General features: G+C 39.4%; 1 protein-coding gene across 2 annotated transcripts in view; it reads right to left on the bottom strand.

Moving 5' to 3' along the window:
• Positions 1–26,875, bottom strand: part of PEAK1 (pseudopodium enriched atypical kinase 1) — a 317,451-nt gene that overhangs the window by 31,641 nt on the left and 258,935 nt on the right. For both annotated transcript variants that reach the window (XM_033189293.1, XM_033189292.1), the window contains one exon: positions 18,982–19,172. In XM_033189293.1, coding sequence (XP_033045184.1) covers positions 18,982–19,172 — 191 coding nt within the window. The remainder of the gene's footprint in view (positions 1–18,981; positions 19,173–26,875) is intronic.

The raw sequence follows: 26,875 nt of genomic DNA, 5'->3' as shown, positions 1-26,875 counted from the left end.
ATAGCACATGACTATATCCATTTCCCATGCACACCACTTTCTTCAAGAATATCTAAGAATTTATATAAGCTACAGCAATATATACAGCAAACTCAATGACCTCTTTTCTCCACCCATGCCATGTAGTAATATTTTTATAAGGAATATAACTATATTAAATATAAACAAACAACAACACACACACATATATACACATATATAATATACATATAATATATATTGTGTGTATATATATATTTAGAGGGAGGGACTCGGAGAGAGAGAGCAGAAGAGTAAGAGAAGAGAAAAAAATATGAGAATGCTAAGCTTCAAGACGGTCTGAGCTTTTGTTTTATTCATTGCTGTAATCTCTGTGCCAAGAACAAGGTCTAGATAGAATCAATAATAATTTCTTGAATGAAGGAAAAAATATTTACTACTGAAAGAGAGAAAGTAGTAAAATTGTATAGATACCTATAATAATAAGGAAAGAAACTGAATTAGTATTTTAAAAAATTCACACAAAGAAAAACCCAGGACCAGATGGCTTCACTGATGAATTCTATCAAATGTTTAAAGAAGTATTAAGACCAATCTTTAGAAAACTTTTCCAAAAAATAGTACAGGAGAGGAAATGCTTCCCAACTTGAATTCAATGGAGCCAATATTACCTAAATACTAAAACTAGACAAAGACATAAAAAGAAAACTAGAGACTGTCTTTTATGAATACAGATGTGAAAATCTACACAATATGCTAGCAAACAAAATCCAGCAACATATAATAAAGGATTATATACCACAACAAGGTGGGATTTATTCCAGGAAAGCAAGGTTGGTTTAACATCTGAAAATCAATCAATGTAATATACCATGCCAATGGAATAAAAGGGAAAAAAAAGTTCATATAATTACCTTAATAGATGCAGAAAAAAACGTTTGATAACATCAAACACCTTTCCATGATAATAACATTCAATGAACTAGAAACAGAAGAGAACATTCTCAGCCTGATAAAGGAAAGGGCATCTTTGTAAAAGAGCTAACATCATACTTATTGATAAAAGACTGGAGTTTCCCCCATAATATCAGGAACAAGATAAGGATTTGCATTCTTGCCATTTCTTTTTTTCTTTTTCTTTTCTTTTCTTTCTTTCTTTCTTTTTTTTCAGACAGGATCTCGCTTTGTCACCCAGGCTGGAGTGCAGTGGCACAATCTCAGCTCACTGCAGCCTCGACCTCCCAGGCTGAAGTGATCCTTCCACCTCAGTCCTCCAAGTAGCCAGGACTACAGGCATGCACCACCATGCCCAGCTAATTTTCTGTATTTTTCATAGAGACAGGGTTTCGCCATGTTGCCCAGGTTGGTCTCAAACTCCTGAGCTCAAGTGATCTGCCTGCCTTGGCCTCCCAAAGTGATGGGATTACAGGTATGAACCACCGCACCTCGCCCATTTCTATTCTACGTTGTACAGGAGGTTCTAGTCAGGGATATTAGGAAAGAAAAAGAGATAAAGACATCCAGATTGGAAAGAGGAAAGTAAAACTCTCTTCATTCACAGATAATACAATCCTGTATATTGAGAAACATAGGGAATCGACACACAAAAAAACTATTAGAATGAATATACCAGTTCAGCAAGATTACAGGATACAAGATCAGCATACAAAAACCAATTCATTTCTATACATTATAAATGAATGATCCAAAATAAAATTAAGAAGACAATTCTATTTATGACACCATCAAAAAGGATAAAGTAACCAGAAATAAACCTAACAAAACTAGTGTAAGACTTGTACTTTGAAAACTATAAAGCATTGCTGAAACTAAAAAGCAAATGGAAAGACATCTTATGCTCATGGATCGGAGACTTTATATTGTTAAAATGGAAATATTCCCTAAATTGATCTACAGATTTAATATAATTCCTATCAAAATTCCAGCTAGACTTCTTGCAGAAACTGGCAGGCTCATCCTAAAATTCATATGGAAATACAAGAAACCTAGAGTAGTCAAATTCCTTAAAAAGAATAATACACTTTCCTATTCCAAGTTATTACAAAATTATAGTAATCAAGAGTATGAGATTCGGGGGCGGAGCAAGATGGCCGAATAGGAACAGCTCCAGTCTCCAACTCCCAGCGCGAGCGACACAGAAGACCGGTGATTTCTGCATTTTCAACTGAGGTACTGGGGTCATCTCTCTAGGGAGTGCCGGACAATCGGTGCTGGTCAGCTGCTGCAGCCTGACCAGCGTGAGCTGAAGCAGGGCGAGGCATCGCCTCACCTGGAAGCGCAAGGGGGAAGGAAATCCCTTTTCCTAGCCAGGGGAACTGAGACACACAACACCTGGAAAATCGGGTAACTCCCACCCCAATACTGCGCTTTAAGGAAACAGGCACACCAGGAGAATATATCCCACACCTGGCCGGGAGGGTCCCACGCCCACGGAGCCTCCCTCACTGCTAACACAGCAGTCTGCGGCGATCTATCCGCAAGGCAGCAGCGAGGCTGGGGGAGGGGCGCCCACCATTGCTGAGGCTTAAGTAGGTAAACAAAGCCGCTGGGAAGCTCGAACTGGGTGGAGCTCACAGCAGCTCAAGGAAGCCTGCCTGTCTCTGTAGACTCTACCTCTGCAGACAGCGCACAGCTGCAGTCCATTAGGGGAAAGAGCGGGGCCGCTGCAGACCCGAACGACTCTGTCTGACAGCTTTGGGGAGAGCCGTGGATCTCCTAACGCGGAGGTTGAGATCTGAGAACGGACAGACTGCCTGCTCAGGTGGGTCCCTGACCCCTGAGTAGCCTAGCTGGGAGACATCCCCCACTAGGGGCAGTCTGATACCCCACACCTCACAGGGTGGCGTCACCCCTGAGAGGAAACTTCCAAAGAAAGAATCAGACAGGTACACTCGCTGTTCAGCAATATTCTATCTTCGGCAACCTCTGCTGCTGATACCCAGGCAAACAGGGTCTGGAGTGGACCTCAAGCAATCTCTAACAGACCAACAGACACTCCTTCTGACTGTCAGACGGAAAACTATCAAACAGGAAGGACACCTATACCAAAACCCCATCAGTACGTCACCATCATCAAAGTCCAGAGACAGATAAAACCACAAAGATGGGGAAGAAGCAGGGCAGAAAAGCTGGAAATTCAAAAAATAAGAGCGCATCTCCCCCTGCAAAGGAGCGCAGCCCATCGCCAGCAACGGATCAAAGCTGGTCAGAGAATGACTTTGACGAGATGAGAGAAGAAGGCTTCAGTCCATCAAACCTCTCAGAGCTAAAGGAGGAATTACGTACCCAGCGCAAAGAAACTAAAAATCTTGAAAAAAAAGTGGAAGAATTGACAGCTAGACTAATTAATGCAGAGAAGATCATAAACGAAATGACAGAGATGAAAACCATGACACGAGAAATACGTGACAAATGCACAAGCTTCGGTAACCGACTCGATCAACTGGAAGAAAGAGTATCAGCGATTGAGGATCAAATGAATGAAATGAAGCGAGAAGAGAAAACCAAAAGAAAAAAGAAGAAAAAGAAATGAACAAAGCCTGCAAGAAGTATGGGATTATGTAAAAAGACCAAATCTACGTCTGATTGGGGTGCCTGAAAGTGAGGGGGAAAATGGAACCAAGTTGGAAAACACTCTTCAGGATATCATCCAGGAGAACTTCCCCAACCTAGTAGGGCAGGCCAACATTCAAATTCAGGAAATACAGAGAACGCCACAAAGATACTCCTCCAGAAGAGCAACTCCAAGACACATAATTGCCAGATTCACCAAAGTTGAAATGAAAGAAAAAATCTTAAGGGCAGCCAGAGAGAAAGGTCGGGTTACCCACAAAGGGAAGCCCATCAGAATAACAGCAGACCTCTCGGCAGAAACTCTACAAGCCAGAAGAGAGTGGGGGCCAATATTCAACGTTCTTAAAGAAAAGAATTTTCAACCCAGAATTTCATATCCAGCCAAACTAAGCTTCATCAGTGAAGGAGAAATAAAATTCTTTACAGATAAGCAAATGCTTAGAGATTTTGTCACCACCAGGCCTGCCTTACAAGAGACCCTGAAGGAAGCCCTAAACATGGAAAGGAACAACCGTACCAGCCATTGCAAAAACATGCCAAAATGTAAAGACCATCGAAGCTAGGAAGAAACTGCATCAACTAACGAGCAAAATAACCAGTTAATATCATAATGACAGGATCAAGTTCACACATAACAATATTAACCTTAAATGTCAATGGACTAAATGCTCCAATTAAAAGACACAGACTGGCAAACTGGATAAAGAGTCAAGACCCATCAGTCTGCTGTATTCAGGAGACCCATCTCACATGCAGAGACATACATAGGCTCAAAATAAAGGGATGGAGGAAGATCTACCAAGCAAATGGAGAACAAAAAAAAGCAGGGGTTGCAATCCTAGTCTCTGATAAAACAGACTTTAAACCATCAAAGATCAAAAGAGACAAAGAAGGCCATTACATAATGGTAAAGGGATCAATTCAACAGGAAGAGCTAACTCTCCTAAATATCTATGCACCCAATACAGGAGCACCCAGATTCATAAAGCAAGTCCTTAGAGACCTACAAAGAGACTTAGACTCCCATACAATAATAATGGGAGACTTCAACACTCCACTGTCAACATTAGACAGATCAACGAGACAGAAAGTTAACAAGGATATCCAGGAATTGAACTCATCTCTGCACCAAGCGGACCTAATAGACATCTATAGAACTCTCCACCCCAAATCAACAGAATATACATTCTTCTCAGCACCACATCGCACTTATTCCAAAATTGACCACATAATTGGAAGTAAAGCACTCCTCAGCAAATGTACAAGAACTGAAATTATAACAAACTGTCTCTCAGACCACAGTGCAATCAAACTAGAACTCAGGACTAAGAAACTCAATCAAAACCGCTCAACTACATGGAAACTGAACAACCTGCTCCTGAATGACTACTGGGTACATAACGAAATGAAAGCAGAAATAAAGATGTTCTTTGAAACCAATGAGAACAAAGATACAACATACCAGAATCTCTGGGACACATTTAAAGCAGTGTGTAGAGGGAAATTTATAGCACTAAATGCCCACAAGAGAAAGCAGGAGAGATCTAAAATTGACACTCTAACATCACAATTAAAAGAACTAGAGAGGCAAGAGCAAACACATTCAAAAGCTAGCAGAAGGCAAGAAATAACTAAGATCAGAGCAGAACTGAAGGAGATAGAGACACAAAAAACCCTCCAAAAAATCAATGAATCCAGGAGTTGGTTTTTTGAAAAGATCAACAAAATTGACAGACCGCTAGCTAGACTAATAAAGAAGAAAAGAGAGAAGAATCAAATAGACGCAATAAAAAATGATAAAGGGGATATCACCACCGACCCCACAGAAATACAAACAACCATCAGAGAATAAATGCCTCTACGCAAATCAACTAGAAAATCTAGAAGAAATGGATAATTTCCTGGACACTTACACTCTCCCAAGACTAAACCAGGAAGAAGTTGAATCCCTGAATAGACCAATAGCAGGCTCTGAAATTGAGGCAACAATTAATAGCCTACCCACCAAAAAAAGTCCAGGACCAGATGGATTCACAGCTGAATTCTACCAGAGGTACAAGGAGGAGCTGGTACCATTCCTTCTGAAACTATTTCAATCAATAGAAAAAGAGGGAATCCTCCCTAACTCTTTTTATGAGGCCAACATCATCCTGATACCAAAGCCTGGCAGAGACACAACAAAAAAAGAGAATTTTAGACCAATATCCCTGATGAACATCGATGCAAAAATCAATAAAATACTGGCAAACCGGATTCAGCAGCACATCAAAAAGCTTATCCACCATGATCAAGTGGGCTTCATCCCTGGGATGCAAGGCTGGTTCAACATTCGCAAATCAATAAACATAATCCAGCATATAAACAGAACCAAAGACAAGAACCACATAATTATCTCAATAGATGCAGAAAAGGCTTTTGACAAAATTCAACAGCCCTTTATGCTAAAAACGCTCAATAAATTTGGTATTGATGGAACGTACCTCAAAATAATAAGAGCTATTTATGACAAACCCATAGCTAATATCATACTGAATGGGCAAAAACTGGAAAAATTCCCTTTGAAAACTGGCACAAGACAGGGATGCCCTCTCTCACCACTCCTATTCAACATAGTGTTGGAAGTTCTGGCTAGGGCAATCAGGCAAGAGAAAGAAATCAAGGGTATCCAGTTAGGAAAAGAAGAGTCAAATTGTCCCTGTTTGCAGATGACATGATTGTATATTTAGAAAACCCCATCATCTCAGCCCAAAATCTCCTTAAGCTGATAAGCAACTTCAGCAAAGTCTCAGGATACAAAATTAATGTGCAAAAATCACAAGCATTCTTATACACCAGTAACAGACAAGCAGAGAGCCAAATCAGGAATGAACTTCCATTCACAATTGCTTCAAAGAGAATAAAATACCTAGGAATCCAGCTTACAAGGGATGTAAAGGACCTCTTCAAGGAGAACTACAAACCACTGCTCAGTGAAATCAAAGAGGACACAAACAAATGGAAGAACATACCATGCTCATGGATAGGAAGAATCAATATCGTGAAAATGGCCATACTGCCCAAGGTGATTTATAGATTCAATGCCATCCCCATCAAGCTACCAATGACTTTCTTCACAGAATTGGAAAAAACTGCTTTAAAGTTCATATGGAACCAAAAAAGAGCCCGCATTGCCAAGACAATCCTAAGTCAAAAGGACAAAGCTGGAGGCGTCACGCTACCTGACTTCAAACTATACTACAAGGCTACAGTAACCAAAACAGCATGGTACTGGTACCACAACAGAGATATAGACCAATGGAACAGAACAGAGTCCTCAGAAATAATACCACACATCTACAGCCATCTGATCTTTGACAAACCTGAGAGAAACAAGAAATGGGGAAAGGATTCCCTATTTAATAAATGGTGCTGGGAAAATTGGCTAGCCATAAGTAGAAAGCTGAAACTGGATCCTTTCCTTACCCCTTATACGAAAATTAATTCAAGATGGATTAGAGACTTAAATGTTAGACCTAATACCATAAAAACCCTAGAAGAAAATCTAGGTAGTACCATTCAGGACATAGGCATGGGCAAGGACTTCATGTCTAAAACACCAAAAGCAACGGCAGCAAAAGCAAAAATTGACACATGGGATCTAATTAAACTAAAGAGCTTTTGCACAGCTAAAGAAACTACCATCAGAGTGAACAGGCAACCTACAGAATGGGAAAAAATTTTTGCAACCTACTCATCTGACAAAGGGCTAATATCCAGAATCTACAAAGAACTCAAACAAATATACAAGAAAAAAACAAACAACCCCATCAAAAAGTGGGCAAAGGATATGAACAGACATTTCTCAAAAGAAGACATCCATACAGCCAACAGACACATGAAAAAATGCTCATCATCACTCGCCATCAGAGAAATGCAAATCAAAACCACAATGAGATACCATCTCACACCAGTTAGAATGGCAATCATTAAGAAGTCAGGAAACAACAGGTGTTGGAGAGGATGTGGAGAAATAGGAACACTTTTACACTGTTGGTGGGATTGTAAACTAGTTCAACCATTATGGAAAACAGTATGGCGATTCCTCAAGGATCTAGAACTAGATGTACCATATGACCCAGCCATCCCACTACTGGGTATATACCCAAAGGATTATAAATTACTCTACTACAAAGACACATGCACACGTATGTTTATTGCGGCACTATTCACAATAGCAAAGACTTGGAATCAACCCAAATGTCCATCTGTGACAGACTGGATTAAGAAAATGTGGCACATATACACCATGGAATACTATGCAGCCATCAAAAAGGATGAGTTTGCATCCTTTGTAGGGACATGGATGCAGCTGGAAACCATCATTCTTAGCAAACTATCACAAGAAGAGAAAACCAAACACCGCATGTTCTCACTCATAGGTGGGAACTGAACAATGAGATCACTTGGACTCGGGAAGGGGAACATCACACACTGGGGCCTATCATGGGGAGGGGGAGGAGGGAGGGATTGCATTGGGGAGTTATACATGATATAAACGTCATGCACATGTACCCTAGAACTTAAAGTATAATAAAAAAAAAAAAAAGAAAAAAAATAAAAATAAAAATAAAAATAAAAATATTCACACACAAGAACATAGAAAATGACATCACTTATCTATTGTATAATTATTTATTTTTAAATAAATGAGGAGGTATAGAATGTAAAAAAAAAAAAAAAAGAGTATGTGGTACTGGTGTAAGAACAGAATATAGATGAAAGAAATATACTTGAGAGTGCAGAAGTGAACCCTTATATTTAAGGCCAATTGATTTTTGACAAGATTGTCAAAACAATCCAACATGGAAAGAACAGTTTCAAGCAAAAAATGAAATTGAATCCCTACCTCACACTATACACAAAACTTAACTAAAAATGTATGAAAAATTTAAATATAAGAGCTAAAACTAAAAAACTCTTAGAAAAAAAGTAGGAATAAATCTTTGCAACCTTGGGTTAGGCAATGGTTTCTTAGATATGATACCTAAAGTATAAGTAACAAGAGAAAAAGTAGATTGGAAGTCAATAAAAATGATAAACTTTTATGCTTCAAAGGACATCTTCAAGAAAGTAAAAAAGACAACTCACAGAATGGGAGAAAATATGTTCAAATTACATAACTGATAAGAGACTTAAATTCAGAAAATATATGGAACTCTTTTGAAAAAGATAAACAACCCAAGTAAAAATGGGTAAAAGATTTGCATAGCTATTTCTTCGAAGAAAATATATAAATGGCCAGTGCATGTGGAAAGATGTTCAGCATCATCACTCATGAGGTAACTGCAAACTGAGACATCATTTCATATCTACTAGGTTAGCTGTAATAAAACACACAGGCAAGTGTTGGTGAGGATGTGGAGAAAGTCAATGTTTATACATTGCTAGTAGGAATCTAAAATGGTGCCACCACCTTGGAAAATATTTTGGTAGTTCCTCAAAAAGTTAAACATACAGTTACTATTTGACCCAGCATTTCGACTCCTGGGTATGTATATACCCAAGACAACTGAAAACATGTCCACCAAAACTTAATATACAAATGTTCACAAGCGGCACATTTATAATAGCCAAAAAGTAGAAACAAACCAGATGTCCATCACCTGATGAATGGATAAATTATATGTGGTATACAATTAACTATTATTCAGGCCTAAGAGGAGTGAAGTACTGATGTATGCTACAACATGGAAAAACCTTGAAAATGTTATACTAAGTGAGAGAAGTCAGTCAAAAATGACCACATATTATATGATTCCACTTATATGAAATTTCCAGAAATATATAAAGTCATAGAGACAGAAAGTAGATTAGCAGTTGTAAGGGGCTGGGGGAAGGGAAGAATGGACAGTGACTGCTAATGGATTTCTGTCTGGGATGATGAAAATGCTCTGAAATTAGACATCAGTGATGCTTGCAAAATTCTGTGAATATACTAAAACTAACTGAACTGCACACTTTAGGAGGGTGAATTTTATGGAATATAAATTATATCTCAATAAAGCAAATCAACAATCCATTCTTAGAAACAACCATCAATTCAGTTTTCAGTCTTACCTTCTCATTCCTCTGTGCTCTTAACCAAGCATGTAGGGGCTTGGCATTTACTGAATATTTCCTGTGATGGTGGGGTCTCCTTCCCAAAGCTGTTCCAGCCCTATTTTCTCTTGGCTAATGTGAGATGTCAGACCATGGTTTATTTACAAGATGACAGAAGTATGCTTTGTAATAAATCCTAATTTTTCAGTTGCTGAACTAGACCTTACAGAGATGAAGCACCATGGAGAAGGTTAGAAGCAGTGAATTGCACCAGCTCAGGCCCTATCATCCTTGCCAGACAACTGTGATAATCTCCTATTATTGCTGTCTCCAGTTTTACCTCCCTCACCACACAAGCCACTAGAGAGATGTTTTTCAAACACCAAAGCTGATCATGACACTTCTCTGCTTTAAAAAATTCTTTCCTAAAGATCAAGTTCAAATCTTCAAGCACAGAAAGTGAGGCTTTCATGATCTGGCCCTGGTATACTTGTTTCTCATTGTATTTCCTCTTATATCCTAAGGCAGAGCCACCAAACTACTTGTGGTTTCTCCAGCATTCTTGGCAATTTTATGCTTCCTTTGTGTCTAGTGTTTTTGCTCATGCTGATCCTCTTCCGAGAATAGTTTCCCACTCCTCTCATCTTTAAACATTCTGCTTCTGGGGAATATTTCTTACTCCACTCCCCAGAATTGACCTTTCTTGGGCCCTCAGATAGACCCTGTGAATATTTCTCTTTAAGCACTTACAACCCTTGACTTGTGTTCCTTCCTGAATGCCCTACTGGTTTGCTCATTGAGGGAATGGACTGTGTCTCATCTGTGTACCCAAGACCAAGCAAAGAATCTGGGCTGAGAGCAGAATGGAATACATAAAAAAACTAGAACATGAACCTATTCTTACTTGTTCCAATGTGGGCCCTATAACAGGCTTTACCTGTTCCAATGTGGGCCCTATAAGAGCCATGTTCTACCCATTTCTCCAAATTAGAAGAAACAAAAATAATCACGGACACGAGATAAACGGAGAATTCCAAAAGTACCTTTTTTTCTTTTATAACCTCAGAACTGACAAGGGAGAGAAGGTCTATCATCATCAGCAGCTCTTTAACGCTTATCAGAGGAGGTGAAGAATGGCTGATCATGTGACTTTCTGCCAGCCAGAGAATAAAGTTCAAACTCCTCAGCAAGTTGGTCAAGGCTCTCTGTCTTATCTACCACTATTTTTCATCAACCCTTCCTACGAATCACTCATTTCCTGTTAATATGTTCCATGTTTTTATTCTTACATTTTTGCCTTAGCTTGGGTGTCTGTCCTTGGCCTAGCTCAAATGGCACTTACCAACTGAAGCCTTCCCTACTCTCTACTCCTCCACCTCAAACTGGAAGCCATCGCTTCTTAGCATTTTTTGCTCTACTAGAGCATTTTTGGCCTTTTATAAAGTGTGTTTTTACATCCCCTCAGAACCTGATGTGATCTAAGGCACACAGCAGGTGTGAAGTAAGTGGCTGCTGGACTGAGGGACAGAGTCAACAGAGTTGGTCATCAATTCAAAATGGAAATGGATAGCCAAGGTAGCAAGGAAATAAAGATAAGTAACGTGGCTTCTCTTCCCAAAATAGCAGGATATGATCTCCTGGGAGCTAAGGAGATTTCCACATGAGAATCAGAAACTTACGCGTTCCAAATGAAACCACAAACATTCCACAGCCCATGCAAGTAGGTCAAGCCATTCTCCTAAGTCTAAAACTGGTTTGTGCTTCTAGTTTTTTTCCTCCAAGAAAGACAAGTTCTCCTAACTGAATTCCAATCATTTCGGTCAATGTTTTAAAAGCTTGGTATCTTAGCTGTTTTTATTTTAAACTTTTAATCCTGCACATTCCTCTCAAGCCCATGGGACCAGACACCAAGCTCAGCTTTCAGCAGGCCTAATATAACATCACATACTCCACATTTCTGTGGCATACCAGTGCTCTAAGCAGAAAAAAATAGATTGTGTTCTAAATCCTGCCTTGCTATATGCTAAAAAAACTCTTTTGGACAAATACGTTTGACTAAACCACACTCAAAACTTACTTTTCTCTTTTTCTGAACTTCCATAATCTACCTCTTTACTTTCTCCCCACTTAAGAATGTCTTCAGGCTGGGTGCGGTGGCTCATGCCTATAATCCCAGCACTTTGGGAGGTCAAAGTGGGCGGATCGCCTGAGCTCAGAAGTTGGAGACCACCCTGGGCAACATGATGAAATCCCGTCTCTACTAAAATACAAAAAATTAGCCGGGTGTGGTGGCATGTGCCTGTAGTCCCAGCTACTCGGGAGGCTGAGGCATGAAAGTCGCTTGAACCTGAGAGATGGAGGTTGCAGTGAGCCATGATCATGCCACTGTACTCCAGCTTGGGCTACAGAGTGAGACTCCATCTCAAAAAAAAAAAAAAAAAAGTCTTCAGACTGACGGGCCCTATATCATGTTCTGGAAAGCAAGCAAATGTTTGCTTATGACCTGGTAGGTAATCATTACAGTCTTAGGGTGCTGGGGATAAAGAACACTAATAATGACCCGCTTGTGTAGGAGTAGCATGATTTCCTGGTTGATCTCTCTGCCTCCTGTCATCTCATAGGTAGCTCCTAGAATCTTTAAAAACAATCCTGATTGTGCCTCTATTCAAAATTCTTCAGTGGCTCTCCATTTGCTACAAGCAAAAGATATGCCTTTTGTGACCCTCTTCCAGACTCCTCCAAGAAGAGGCTTTCATTAAACCTTTAAATATCTGCATCACAGCAACTATCATGCTCCTAAGAGTCCAGTTCCATGTCTATCTTTCCCAAAGATCAGAAGTCCTTGAAAAATACATTAGTATTCCCAGCACTTAGCCTGGTACCAGGGAGATAGCTGGTGTTCAACAAATGTTTGCTGAATAAAAGCATTAAAGCCCAAATAAATAGAAATTATCTCCTATTTAAACTGTAATTTCAATCTTCATCCCTAATTTTCTCCCCAGGGCTCAAAACAAGTAATACAGATGAGAAAGAGAAGGGAGAAGACAAAATAAGAACCATCACCTCCACTAGTGCATAGCGGGGAATACGTAGAGTTTATAAACATAGATGCTACACACCATCACTGTGCAACAGCCTTGTTAAATGAACAGGGTCTCGCATTGGCTGAACCTAGCGCTCAGGGCATCATCCCCCTCCAGCAGGCATCAGCAGCTTAGGAGGAAGGGGCCTAATCTACCTAGGCATTATTACTGTGCTGAGGCTTACCATAGTCAAATATAAGCAACAACTGGCAAATCACAGGGGATATCAACTTCATGCCAAACAATAAGACAAATCTGATTTCCAAAGACCATTTTGGGTTTAGCCTCAAATAAACAGATACAAAGACCACTTTAAAGAACGTCAGCGGTATAGCAGCTGGCTGACTTAATTTTTGTAAGTCCTCATTAGTGGAAACCGCTCTAAAAACAGAGATTATTTATTTGGGGGTAATTTATCTATGTAATTTAAATACTGCACTCTCTCAACTAATTCCAGTATATGAAAAACTATTTTTAAATGGGAATGCAGCTAACTTCGGGACAGAGTGTATGATTTCTTTTTAAACAGAAATAATTACAATTTTAGGAAGTACAACTGCTCAAACAAATGTTCAAAGCTCTCAACCTCAGTTTTTTTTTAAGCATCTAAATGATCTAAAACTGTGCAATTCTTTAGCCCTTGGTTCAGATTATTAGCTATAGAGTGTGTGGAATAATGTCTGCTCAATAATTATTTGTTGAGTAAATGAGTGAATGATAATGTAATCCTCAGAATAATTTTTTTTTAAAAGCTGGCATTTATAATGACATTATTCTATAATTACATCAAGGCCAGCAAAGTAATGACATTCCTTTAAGTATATCCACCCCTTAAAATTTAACACTAACAATCAATATTAATGCCAAAGGAAGTTCTGGAGACAGAAGACTTTTATGTGTTTTTTTTCAGTATTTGAAGGACAAAGCCTAAAGGAGATGCTCAAAGTAAGTAAAATGAGAAAATGTGCACAGTTTCTTGTGCTGACCTATAGAAAGGAAACAGAGGCATGGTTTACATAATTCCTTAATTAGGAAACCTATGGACGAAGCCTCATAAGAAAAAGAAAAGCCAGCTGATTAATGGAGCACATAGGCTTGAAATTTTCCTAGATGAACTTTCCTGAGAAGAGCCAGATTTTCCTAATCTGGTAATCTTCTAAAGTCAAATCCAAAAGTCATTTTTAGCTCGTTCACTCAAACACATTCTTAGTACCTACTGTGTGTTTTAGATAATGCACTAGGACGTTGGGATGCAAAAAGAGGAACAAGCCAAAAATCGGTCGAATAAAGGGGGATATTATAAGGAATGTAGAAGATATGAGTACTTGGTTACAAAGTGATTGAAGGAGAGCTATCTCATTACATGTTCCTGATTTTAGCAGACTGATAAAGCAGTCAAATATGCCACATTAAAAAAACAGTGATCTCTGTCTATTTTGAGATAAACATAGAAACATAGGGAAAATGTTCGAGGTCTGATTCAAACAAATTTTACTACTTCTTTGGGAAATCATTTTGGGCAACAGACACCTATAAAATTCAGCTTGGGGTCAGTTAAGGTGTTACAGAACAGAGTTCATTAAGTGATCTTATATGACCACCACCCAGAGTAAAATCACCATTCTGTGAGGGGCAACCTTCTTAAGTTGTCAAGTTGCATAAAGACCAATGTGATTTTTGTGCAACACAGAAAACAATATAAATCCCCCAAATAACACATTCTTTAAAGCAGTGCTGTTCAATAGAACTTTGTGTAACAACGGAAATGTTCTATATCTGCACTAATGCAGTAGCTACTATCTACATGTGGCTACTAGGCACTTGAAATGTTGTTAGTGAGACTGAGGAAATGAATTTTTATCTTTATAAATTTATATTTCAGAAGCCATACATGGCTAGTGGTGACTGTATTGAATAATAATTAATTCAGTTATGAACAAAATAAAGTTTGCATTATTTACATTAAGGACAAGAAGAATGACATCTAAATTAATCCTGGAGGTAGATGCCTAACGTAAAAAAGAAAAATATACGGGTTGCATAAGTCAGTAGCTCTTTGTGGGAATAGTTCAATCACAACTCCTATTGCAGCACAGTGGAAGTAATAAAGATGGCTGCGAGGGTAGAGGACTCACGGGAGATTCTGAAGGAGGGTAATCAAGGCCTATTCCAGTTGAGTTTTTTTTTTTTTTTTTTTAATGGAGTTTTTAAAAACTGTATAAGAAATGTGAGAATTACACAAATTGTCCATGTCCCTTTGTTTTGTTATAATTGGCAGATCTTAAGGAACTGGATCTGCACAGCTATGTTGCTATTTGTCACCTCTCCTCTGTTCCCTGTTAGCTACCTTGGGGATCCTGTAGTCTGCTTTTCATTTCATATCTTTGGTCATGAGTTGTGCAGGAAGCCCACAATTTTTTAGATTTACATTTTGTTGTTCTGCTTATTTAAGCAATCTAATAGCATTTTAAATCCTTTCCACTTTACATTTTCTGGCTACCATATCTAACATATTTAAAGGAGAAAGAAGCCAGGTATGGTGGCTCACCCTTGTAATCCCAGTGCTTTGGGAGGCCAAGGTTGGAGGATTGCTTGAGGCCAGGAGCTTGAGACCAGCCTGGGCAACATAGGGAGACTCTATCTCTACAAAAAATATTTAAAAAATAGCTGAGTATGTGGTACACTCTTGTAGACCCAGCTACTTGGGAGGCTGGGAAGGGAGGATCACTTGAGCCCAGGAGTTTGAGGTTGCAGTGAGCTATGACAGCACCACTGCACTCCAGCCTGGGCAATAGAGAAAGACCCTGTCTCTAAAAAAATTTAAAATTTAAAAAATATATATATTTTTAAAGGAGAAAGCAGAGTATATTTGTGGGGAGAAATAAAGGAATTCACAACTAGTAAGGACTTCTATGTACCAAGTACTTCTCTGCCACTAGCCCTACAAAGCAGATGTCACTATTCCTTCATTTTGGATGAGGAAATTGAAGCTCAGGGATGTTAAATAGCCAGCCCACAATCATGCAGGTGGGTGGGCAATGACACAGCTGTGATAGAAACCTAAATCCCACTGATCCCCTCAATCTATCTTTTTTCCTGCTATAGTACATTGCTTCCTAAACCTGCTTCACAATGTAATTTTCAGAAACAAATTCCACAGTAAAAATGATGGTAAGCGTTGCATTTTTCTCCCTTAGTTTCTTCCACATCTGTCAATCCATCCACTGTCTTACTAAAGAAACAAAGAAAAGAAAAAAGAGGAAGTGGTCTTTATGGACTGGTTCTGGAATATTTAAAATGATCTAAAGCTATTGCATTAGGAGGTTTTGCTGTCTTTTAGTTTTTAAACACACCATTTTTTAAAGTTATCAAGCCTTTAATTCATAAAACATTACTCAAAGGGGTGGTTTAAAACTGCATGCAAACGACTTGTTGAAAGTATTAAAAAAGGAAAGTTTCAAATGCCATCTAAAATACTTGTTCCATTAGGAAAAATAACAAAATAAAACCCCCCTATCTTACAACTATTGGAGTTAACTTTATTACCTTTCCAACGAAGCAACTATGTATCATAATGTATCATATCCTATAGAGTCAAGTATATAGACGCTTGAGCACTTAAGGAAAACTGGACAATATCTTATTGGCATCACTTTTTTTTTTTTTTTTTTTAAGACAGTGTCTCCCTTTGTCACCCAGGTTGCAAAGTAGTGGAGCAATCTCGGCTCACTGTGTCCTTGACCTCCTGGGCTCAAGAGATAATCCCAACTCAGCCTCCCAAGTAGCTGGGACCACAGGTACGTGCCTCCACACTTGGCTAATTTTTGTATTTTTTGTAGAGATGGGGTTTTGCCATGTTGCCTAGGCTAGTCTTGAATTCCTGAGCTCAAGTGATCTGCCCACCTTGGCTTCCCAAAGTGCCGAGATTACAGGCGTGAGCCACTGTGCCTGGCAGCATCACATACTTTTAAAAGGAAGGCAACAGGTAGAGAGAAAGCTATCTTTCTGACAGGGCATCTATAACCATTTTAAGTTTTTGAATGCAAAGTGATGACAATTTTTTTTAAGTCTTAAATTTTATGTCTGAAAGCAGATGACTTCTTTAAAAAAAAGGAAAACAGTAGGAGCCCTTCAGTATTTTACAAGAATTTCGTGATTAAGGGCATTAAAGTCTAGTGGCTAAGATGGACTGGATATCAGCTGGTTCAACTCCTACTGGTTCTGTGACTTTGGGCAAGGCACTCTGCCTCACTTTCTTCATCTGAAAAATGGGGATAATAATTCTTAGGATGGTTGTGAGGATTAAATGAGCTAATATATATAAGGCACTTAGAATGTTCACAGAGGCAAGGCTTTATTTTTTTTCTACCAGTCTTCATAACTGAGAAGATGATGAAATAAAATAATTTTAACTAATGTCAGCTAATAAAAATTTATAGAGATGCCATCAAATATGGTACAACTAGTAAAAATTAAATATTTTACTGAGGCTATCATGAAAGAAATTTTGGTTTAGTAATAATGTCTAGAAGATATTATAATTTCTGATATGTTGTCTGAGGGTATACAGTAAGTAAACAGTAAATTTTCATTTTATAATATGCCTCACAAAATATCAAATAATGGGAAAAGTCCAATAAGCTATTTGATGATAAAATCTGTTCCCACTTGTAAACAGTATCCAAGATAGCAGTTTGGGTAAACTATAGTATGTTTCCCCTACTCTCAAATCACAGAAAGCTTCTGGAACTTAAAACGGAAGTCTTTTTCTTACAAAATGTATTTTCAACTGCATGTGGGTTGTTATGATTGAGTTTCCCAAAAAGAGATATTAAAGTATTATCGCCCACAGTGTTACCATAATCTTCTGGCCTTCTTAGGGACTCCTTTATTTCCAAATACACTAGCTAGTGTTAGAATTATTTTTCCTTACAATAATCTGACAAAGGAAAATGACAAAGAAGAAAGGAGATGAGAAATGAGGTAAAAAATACTTCAATGATACATGCCACTGGTTTCCAAACAGTCTAAGGATTGGTCAGTGGTTCGTATGAATCTTGCTAGTGCTCTGCATATAGTAGTCCAGGCTACTCACCTCTCTCCTGACTTCATGGAAGAAGAGCACTGAGAAATCCTTATTCTGCCTCAGGCTTTGCTTTTCACAAGGAAGGAAACTGTGTGGCACTCAAGGGAGACAGGTAAGAAGTCACTGAGCATTCAAGGAAGAACAGTGAAGATGATCAGAGAATTGAAGAATCTTTGCATTGGCCGGTGCCTCTGAAGTAATTTAGCTCAACCCTCTTTGCAGTGCATTATCCTCCTCACAACACCTCTGAGAGATGGTCCATCAGCCTCTGCCTAAATAACTCCAATGACAGGGATCTTTACTTTCTTGAGTCTGCTTGATCCAAGTCAGAAATCTGGGATACATTATAGACTCTTCACATTATCCAATCTTGTGTATTTTTCCTCTTAAATAGCTCTCAAATCTGTCTACTGTCCCCCCTCCCACTATTTTAGTTGAGGCCTCCCTTTCTCATCCCTTTGTGTGGTCCTGCAAGAGTATCTAACTACCAAATTTCCTGCTACCAAATAATCCGCATTCGCATGGCAGCCTGCAGGGTGGATATTTTAAAAAACAAATCTAATTGTGTTATTCCTCTGCTTAAAAACCTTTGATGGCTCACTATCACAAAGAGCAAAAAGTCTAAGGTTTTAGTCTGAAATGCATGATACTGGCTAACTCTCCACTTCACATTTCAGCAACACTAAATGTTTGTGGTGCCTACATGCATCTCCATGATTTTGCTCACATTGTTGCCTCCGATTGGAATATTCTTTCTTCCCTTTGTCAACTAGTTAAATCAGTTCAGGAATTATCTCCAGAAAGGTATCTTTTGACACCCTCCTCTGTGTAGTATTAAAAATGTACCATGTATATCTCTGTCACAGTATTTATATTACACTGAAATAATTAACAAGTTCACTTCTTTCCCCCCAGGTGAGTCCCTCAAAACAGAGTGTTAATAACCCTTAGCACTTGGCACACAGCTCATGGCTGCAGGTGTTTAATACATGCCTAGTAAACACCAGAACTTTTTTCTGATGTGACTTAAAATTTATAACTCCAATGGTCTAACTTCTGCTTCATGGAGCAATAAAAACCATCTCTCCAAGAAAACAGAACTGTTGGCTAGTACATAAAAAGGTCAAGTTTAAATACTCCTTATTGGACATTTGCACTTACCTAAGTTGCTATATGTTGCACTACAAGGGTTCGGGTCCATAGGATCTGAAACGTCTTTTCCATCTTCCCTTTCCAGTTCAGGTAGGGACAATGCTGTTGTGACTGAAGTGCAGCCCCCGCCATCTTGCTTCCCAACAACAGTTCTTGGATCCCGAGGAGAAAACTCCTCTGTTACTTCATGGGTCATGTGACTGAAACAAATCAGACCACTTGTCACACTGGTATTGAAAGATTCTACTAAAATTTAGATTTATGGAAGGCATATACTTCCCATAAATGTAAATAACTGGTCCTATAGTCACAGTAACAAGTCATAAGCCCCAATACACTTGTCTGAACATAAGGCAGTACTTCATCTAGGCAGATACTTCTATTTACCTTGATTCATACATACTGAGAACCCAATTTGATAGAGCAGGTATGGTAGTCTGCAAGGGAGCTTGAAAATAACAGTCAAGGAGTGAAACATTTTATTTAGGTGGGAGGTGGTGATATTGGTGGTAGAAGGAGCTGAATGTTTAACTGGTTAAAGACAAATATACTCAAGTATTTAGTAAAGTATTTACCATACTTACTAATTATAGTACTCTAATACTATGGTAAATATCAAATACTTTACTACATAGTTTTAATTTATATATAGTAAGCGTCTACTAAATCAGGATCAGGAATAAAGTTGAGATTAAACTATCTATATAAGGAAGTTAAGCCATTATTTAGTAGGTACACTGAGGTCTTGTTGCCAAGAGAACGGAAGCATCAACCTTTGCCTGTCTGCGTGCAGCAGGGAAGGCAAATGGAAAAGAAAGTTCGCAGTCTAGTTAATCTCATTTATTAAAATGAATCTGAAGCATCCTCCTGGCCACATACCAGTATATGACCAATCTTGTTTTACTATTGCCTGCTCATATGCTCATAGCTACTTCTTCCCATCTTCCCCACTCCCCAGTCTGCTTGAAATGTGTCAATTCTGTTGCTGGTGGAGAAAACTGGCCTAGTTAGAAAATCTCAATGGACCTGTCAATTAAATGAATTCATGCATCTTTAAAGTTTGCTGGGCCCACTGAAAAGTATTCCTAGATTATCACACATTCATTAGCTATTTTTCCTGGTTTCTTTATGAAAAAAAGAAAGAAAGGAAACATATATGATTACAGGTTATTTGTGGATTTTCAATTGGCAGTGAGTCATGGTGACATTTACTAGCTTCTTTAAAAGAGGTACTTTGTTTGATCATGTGCCATCAGAACATATATCGCCTGTGGATTTAAGGGAGTAGATCTAAAGGCAAAGGAGTACCCTCTTATCAATTTTTCATTATGGAAATTATGCATGTGCCTGGACAGAAAAATAAGCCTTGATGTCAGCTGGATATACAACTTCAAAAATATCCTTTCAAAGCTGACAGAGCCAGAGGTCTCTCTATACTGGGAATAAGCAATGAGCTGGAAGTTCCATTAGGGGACCTGGCTCTTGGGGACAGTGGTGTGGTTGGAAGGAATCACTTTTCTAGCAGTCAAGAGATTAGTATATATAAAGGAGGCCTCACACAGTAAAGCATACTGCCTCTTCTGAATGGGCTGCCCGCGGTCATTAACCCAAAAGAGGGGCTCCACACAAAGCTGGTTTCTCATAATATGGAGCACCATAAAATCAAGGTAACGTGGGGGCTCTATCTCCATGCATTAGTGAAGACAAAACAAAGTGACACTTCCAAGACATTCAGGCACCACTTCATGTCAAGAGTGTATATTACTCAGTAGTTATCAACATGTTTCAAGGAAGGGAAAATGTTTTCTGGCAAAAGTTAATAAAAACCATTTCTAGTTTCAAAGCAATAAATATAAAGTCCCTTAAAAATATCAGCCCCCTGGCCAGGTTCGGTAGCTCACACCTGTAATCCCAGCACTTTGGGAGGCTGAGGTGAGCAGATCACAAGGTCAAGAGATCGAGACCATCCTGGCCAACATGGTAGCCCTGTCTCTGCTGAAAACACAAAAATTAGCTGGGCATGGTGGTGCATGCTTGTAGTTCCAGCTACTCGGGTGGCTGAGGCAGGAGAATCGCTTGAACCCGGGAGGTGGAGGTTGCAGTGAGCTGAGATCGCGCCACTGTACTCCAGCCTAGCAATAGAGTAAGACTCTGTCTCAAAACACAATCAGCCAACATGCTTGAAAGAAAAAAAAATGTTAAAGCTCCAGACAGTTCTTGTTCTAAAGTCAGCTTTAGAGGTTTCCTCAATAGCTGTTTCTTGGCTCCTAATCTCTTCAGACTTACTCTTGCCTTTTTTCTGTCTCCATCTCCTGGTTATTACTAAAAGAAAGTGTTCCTTTCCTTTTGTCAAAAAGGGTTGGTGAAGGGTTCAGAACCCATGATTCCACCCTCACTTGCCTGTTTTCATCCTAGGCAATGGGCTACTAACAACAAAGCTCAGTTATAGTGAAAACCACAGAAAGAGCTGCTGCTATTAACCTATGAGGAACTCCCTAGGCCTGCTGCACATGTGTACATATAACACAGCTCTGTACTCTGAAGGGCTTCACAAAATAAAAAATGAATACTTAAAAGCAAGAAATATTAGAAAACTCACCCACTGTGCTCACTAACACAATTCCCCATTAAATGAAATTTTCACAGGGTCTTCTTGAGTCTGTTAATCATACTCTGAAACTCAGATAAACCAAAGATTCCACTGAGTTCTGGAGAGCTACAAGTTAGGCAAATCATGAGAAAAGGCTTGAATTCTGTTCCTTAGTATCACTCACTGCACCTTGACCCTTACCTTACTGGTTTGGTCTGGGAAATGTGCCAAATTACCTTTGGGGAACCAAGCAAAGTGAAAGCTAGTTTTATTAACTCTTTCCAAACTAAGGCAGCACAGCCTATATTCCAGATAAAGGTTGGTTTTCATGAGCACATTTTAAATAAGTGCACTGGTATTAATTAAATCACCAATTAAAGTAATTGTCAACTCTAAAGACCTATGCAAATAGAGTTGATAAAAGTAAAATCACATGGATTTGCAAATGGATGCTAAAATGTTTAATCTGCATTTACAGTGACTGCAGTCTCTAAAAGGAGTAAGAAATATTAAAAATGCATCAATGAGATGTCATGTCTTAATGCTTGAAGGAAGAATAGCTCTTTGTATGATTAAAATGATAAAAGAGGCCAGGAGCGGTGGCTCACGCCTGTAATCCCAGCACTCTGGGAGGCCGAGTGGATTACGAGGTCAGGAGTGCAACACCAGCCTGGCCAAGATAGTGAAACCCCATCTCTACTAAAAATACAAAAATTAGCTGGATGTGGTGGCAGGTGCCTATAATTCCAGCTACTCAGGAGGCTGAGGCAGGAGAACTGCTTGAACTCGGGTGGCAGAGGTTGCAGTGAGCTGAGATTGGGTCACTGCACTCCAGCCTGGGTGACAGAGTGAGACTCCATCTCAAAAAAAAAAAAAAAAAAAAAAGGCCGGGCGTGGTGGCTCAAGCCTGTAATCCAGCACTTTGGGAGGCCGAGACGGGCGGATCACGAGGTCAGGAGATCGAGACCATCCTGGCGAACACTGTGAAACCCCGTCTCTACTAAAAAAAAAAATACAAAAAACTAGCCGGGCGAGGTGGCGGGCGTCTGTAGTCCCAGCTACTCGGGAGGCTGAGGCAGGAGAATGGCGTGAACCCAGGAGGCGGAGCTTGCAGTGAGCTGAGATCCGGCCACTGCACTCCAGCCCCGGCGACAGAGCAAGACTCCGTCTCAAAAAAAAAAAAAAAAAAAAAAAAAAAGATAAAAGAGAGACAGGGGAAAAGGGAGAGGTTCTCACAGTTCAAGGTTAGATATAATAACACACTATGACTAAAAAATAAAATTGAGGCTGGGTGTGGTGGCTCAAGCCTGTAATCCCAGCACTTTGGGAGGCCGAGGCGGGCAGATCACGAGGTCAGGAGATCGAGACCATCCTGGCTAACATGGTGAAACCCCATCTCTACTAAAAAAATACAAAAAACTAGCCGGGCGAGGTGGCGGGCGCCTGTAGTCCCAGCTACTCGGGAGGCTGAGGCAGGAGAATGGCGTAAACTCGGGAGGCGGAGCTTGCAGTGAGCTGAGGTCTGGCCACTGCACTCCAGCCTGGGCGACAGAGCGAGACTCCGTCTCAAAAAGATAAATAAATAAATAAATAAAATAAATAAAATAAAATTGAGAAAAGTATCAGAGAAGGTTGATTCAGTCACTATATATAAACAATATAAACCGACAAATCATTCAGGAAGAAAGAAAAAAGGAAAATCTCTGATTAATTTATCATTAGGCACATTAATATAGTAAGGGAATTTAAGGCTGGGTGCGGTGGCTCATGCGTGTAATCCCAGCACTTTGGGAGGCCGAGGCAGGTGGATCACCTGAGGTCAGGAGTTCGAGACTAGTCTGGCCAACGTGGTGAAACCCTGTCTCTACTAAAAATACAAAACTTAGGTGGGCGTGGCGGCAGGCGCCTGTATTCCCAGGTATGGGGAGGCTGAGGCAGCAGAATCGCTTGAACCTGGAAGGCGGAGGCTGCAGTGAGCCAAGATTGTGCCACTACACTCCAGCCTGGCAACAGAGAGAGACTCCATCTCAAAAAAAAAAAAAAAAAAAGGTATTTACCATTGTTATGTTCCATATTTGGACATAAAATCAGAAAACTCAAATACTAAAATGACACTTCACAAATATCAGCTTTATCTCCTAACAAAGTGTTTTACTACCAACATTTCATTGGGAGATGTTTAATGTGATGGAGAAAACAATAAAACGGGAATTCGAACCTGGGTGCTGTTTCCCTATTGCTTTGATTTTCTGAACTTGATGGCATCAGGAAATAGTGGAAAAAATAAAAATTTACCCCAGTTCATCCATGAGTCAGATGGTAAATTATTTAGAATGAAAATTACAAGAAATCTGTGAGAATTTCTTGTACACTATATGTTAGCACATGTCTTAAAATGGCAAATAATGACCAGTGTATCTAATTTTCTTCAGGTTAAGTACAATTTGATATTCATTACTATGAAACAGAACTGTTAAGTGACAAAGCCCACTAAGAAGAAGTTATGGCTTTTATATTTCTTCTATTTTAATTTATGTTGAAACACCCCTATTTCTGTAATAACTATGGTGTTGATATCTAGGTCCTGATCTTCAGGTTGGGTCAAACCTTGACTTGGCCTGCTCTTTGTCCTGAACCTTCAGCATTCCTTCTGCTTCCACAGACAGACAACATGGAAGACAACACATGTGTGACTATACTTTAAATTCTTCAACCAACTTTCCATTAATGACTGGTTTTTAATTGAGATTTGGGATGTCTGACCTGATACTTAAAAAACCGTGTCATAATCTCCACAAAGACAAATCATTTTCTGAACATGCAGAATTAATATAAGGTTTTCAAAGGAAACAGTTACATTGTTACAGATTTGTGTTATATAAACGAATCCCTTGGAAGGTTATATCTCATCAGTTGGCCATATTTATACATAATTCAAAGCTGCAGAAGCTGTCTCCTATGGGAAGCTCACTTGTTTTACCCAGGTGGTAGGGATTAATCATTACACCATCAAATGAAATGAAATAATCCTTTTTTTTTTTTTCTGGCAAATTCGTTCAAGACAGATTTTTGTAAAAATTCTGTTAAATGTCTGAATGTACTTTTTAAAAAGGCAAATAAAATTCCACATTAGAACAGGTTAAAGGCCTTTAAGTATCCAAGTATTTCCACAATTTCAGTTCAATCCTATCTTCATATTCAACCACCTTCATTCAGCTTCAGAAGGGGCAATAAAGACTTCTAGAGACTACCTGCCTCTTGGGGCAAATGTTATTCTGAGTTCCATTTGTTAGCTCTCTTCAGCAGGTACACATGTCTCTAGTTGCCCACGACAGCCAATAAGCAAATATGTGACTTTTAAAACCTCCTTTTACCCCTAAAAATCAGACTAAAGCACATTAGAAACAAAATGTCATGGTTTTGTTACTGGTTTCCAGAGCTGCTTATTTCTGGGGTTGCTGGGGATAACAGAACTCTGCAGATGTGAGATCTACATTAACACATGAAAAGGAGAGTTCAAAGTTATCAAATCCCACACCTTTGTAATCTATTGAAAGGGAGAAAAAACAAAACAAAACACTCCCATTTCTTTTTGTCTCTCTACCTCTAGGACCTCCTACGAATATGACATTTCTTAATCCTTAGTTTCCAGGTCATCAACTTGATTTTGCCACACTTTCCAAACATTGACATTCTCAGGTAGAAAAGTGTGTGTCCACTGATCACTATCTAGTGTCTCCAATTTTCTGCTAAGCCTTCTGTAGTCTTTAACTGAAAACATTGAACTTCTTATCCTGAACTGAGATTAACCTTTATCTGATATCTGATGAGTTCCTGCTAATATTTCTAACATAGTCTGGTCAAACAAAGGTAGCTCTTACTGGTGTGAATGAAGTAGCTAGGTCTCGAGATGGGGAAGACTGGCAACCATGTGCAAGGTCTTGAATGAACTCTAATTTTCTGAAATTGTACAGATCCACTTTATTTTTTAAAACAGACTCAAATAGCAAATTAAAAGTGTCTTTAAGGCACAAGATTGCAAGACAACAAAGCATATAAAACACAGGCCTCTGTAAATCACTGTCACTTTCACAATACTAAGAAAAATTACAGTTTCAAAATCCTATGAAATACAAAATCAGAATGGCATCTGTGTAAATTAACAGAAAAGATCAATACATTTTGGAAAACAGTAATAAAATACAGTTGCCATTCTCAATAAGAATAACATTCTCAATAACAGAAGTAGCTCCGTAGCATCACCATTTTGGCCTTAACTCACTTCTAAAGAATGGGGTGAGATACTGATATGCATTTCCTGAGAAGGCAAGGTATTAGAAGAAAACACCCGTAGCCGCCTCCAAGGGGACTAACCCAGGAAGGATGTGGAATGGCCTTTTTTTTTTTTTGAGACGCAGTCTTACTCTTGTCGCCCAGGGTGGAGTGCAATGGTGTGATCTCAGCTCACTGCAACTTCCGCCTCCCGGGTTCAAGCGATTTTCCTACCTCCGTTTCCCAAGCAGCTGGGATGACAGGTGCCTGCCACGCCTGGCTAATTTTTGTATTTTTAGTAGAGACGGGGTTTCACTGTGTTGGTCAGGCTGGTCTCGATATCCTGACCTCAGATGATCCACCTACCTCAGCCTCCCAAAATGTCGGGATTACAGGTGTGAGCCACCACGCCTGGCTTTTTTTTTCTTGAGACAGCACTCTGTGGCCCAGGCTGGAGTGCAGTGGCACGATCTCAGCTCACTGCAACCTCCGCCTCCCGGGTTCAAGTGATTCTTCTGCCTCAGTCTCCCAAGTAGCTGGGACTACAGGTGCCTGCCACCATGCCTGGCTAATTATTTTGTATTTTTAGTAGAGATGGGGTTTCGCCATGTTGGCCAGGCTGATCTCAAACTCCTGATCTCAGGTAATCCGCCTGCCTCAGCCACCCAAAGTACTTGGATTACAGGAGAGAGTCATTGCACCTGATCCTTGGAACAGCCTTTCTGGGGCCCTGGACTTTTTTCCCGAATGCCCAGAAGCAATGGAGAAGCAAGTCGGTGCACCTTTTTTCACTTTCCTCTTAACTCCCTCCGCTCTTTGAGTCAGAGTAGGGAGATGCTGAGAAATGATTACATATACTTAACTCCAAAAAATGTTGCAGGCTGACTGAGGAAATGGATGTAAGGCAGGAATGGGACCTATAAGTACTCAGAACATACCTACTCAGCACTGCACAAGCTGTGCATTTTTCCACTTAATTCATGAAAACTCTTCAGGAGGTAGATACAATTATTCTCATTTTACAGATGAGGAAACTGAGAT

The sequence above is a fragment of the Trachypithecus francoisi genome, unplaced genomic scaffold (assembly GCF_009764315.1).
Source record: "Trachypithecus francoisi isolate TF-2019V2 unplaced genomic scaffold, Tfra_2.0 Lachesis_group3, whole genome shotgun sequence".
In the NCBI taxonomy this organism is placed as follows: domain Eukaryota; kingdom Metazoa; phylum Chordata; class Mammalia; order Primates; family Cercopithecidae; genus Trachypithecus; species Trachypithecus francoisi.
Note: the sequence above shows the minus strand (reverse complement) of the source record. Positions and strands in the feature narration are given on the sequence as shown.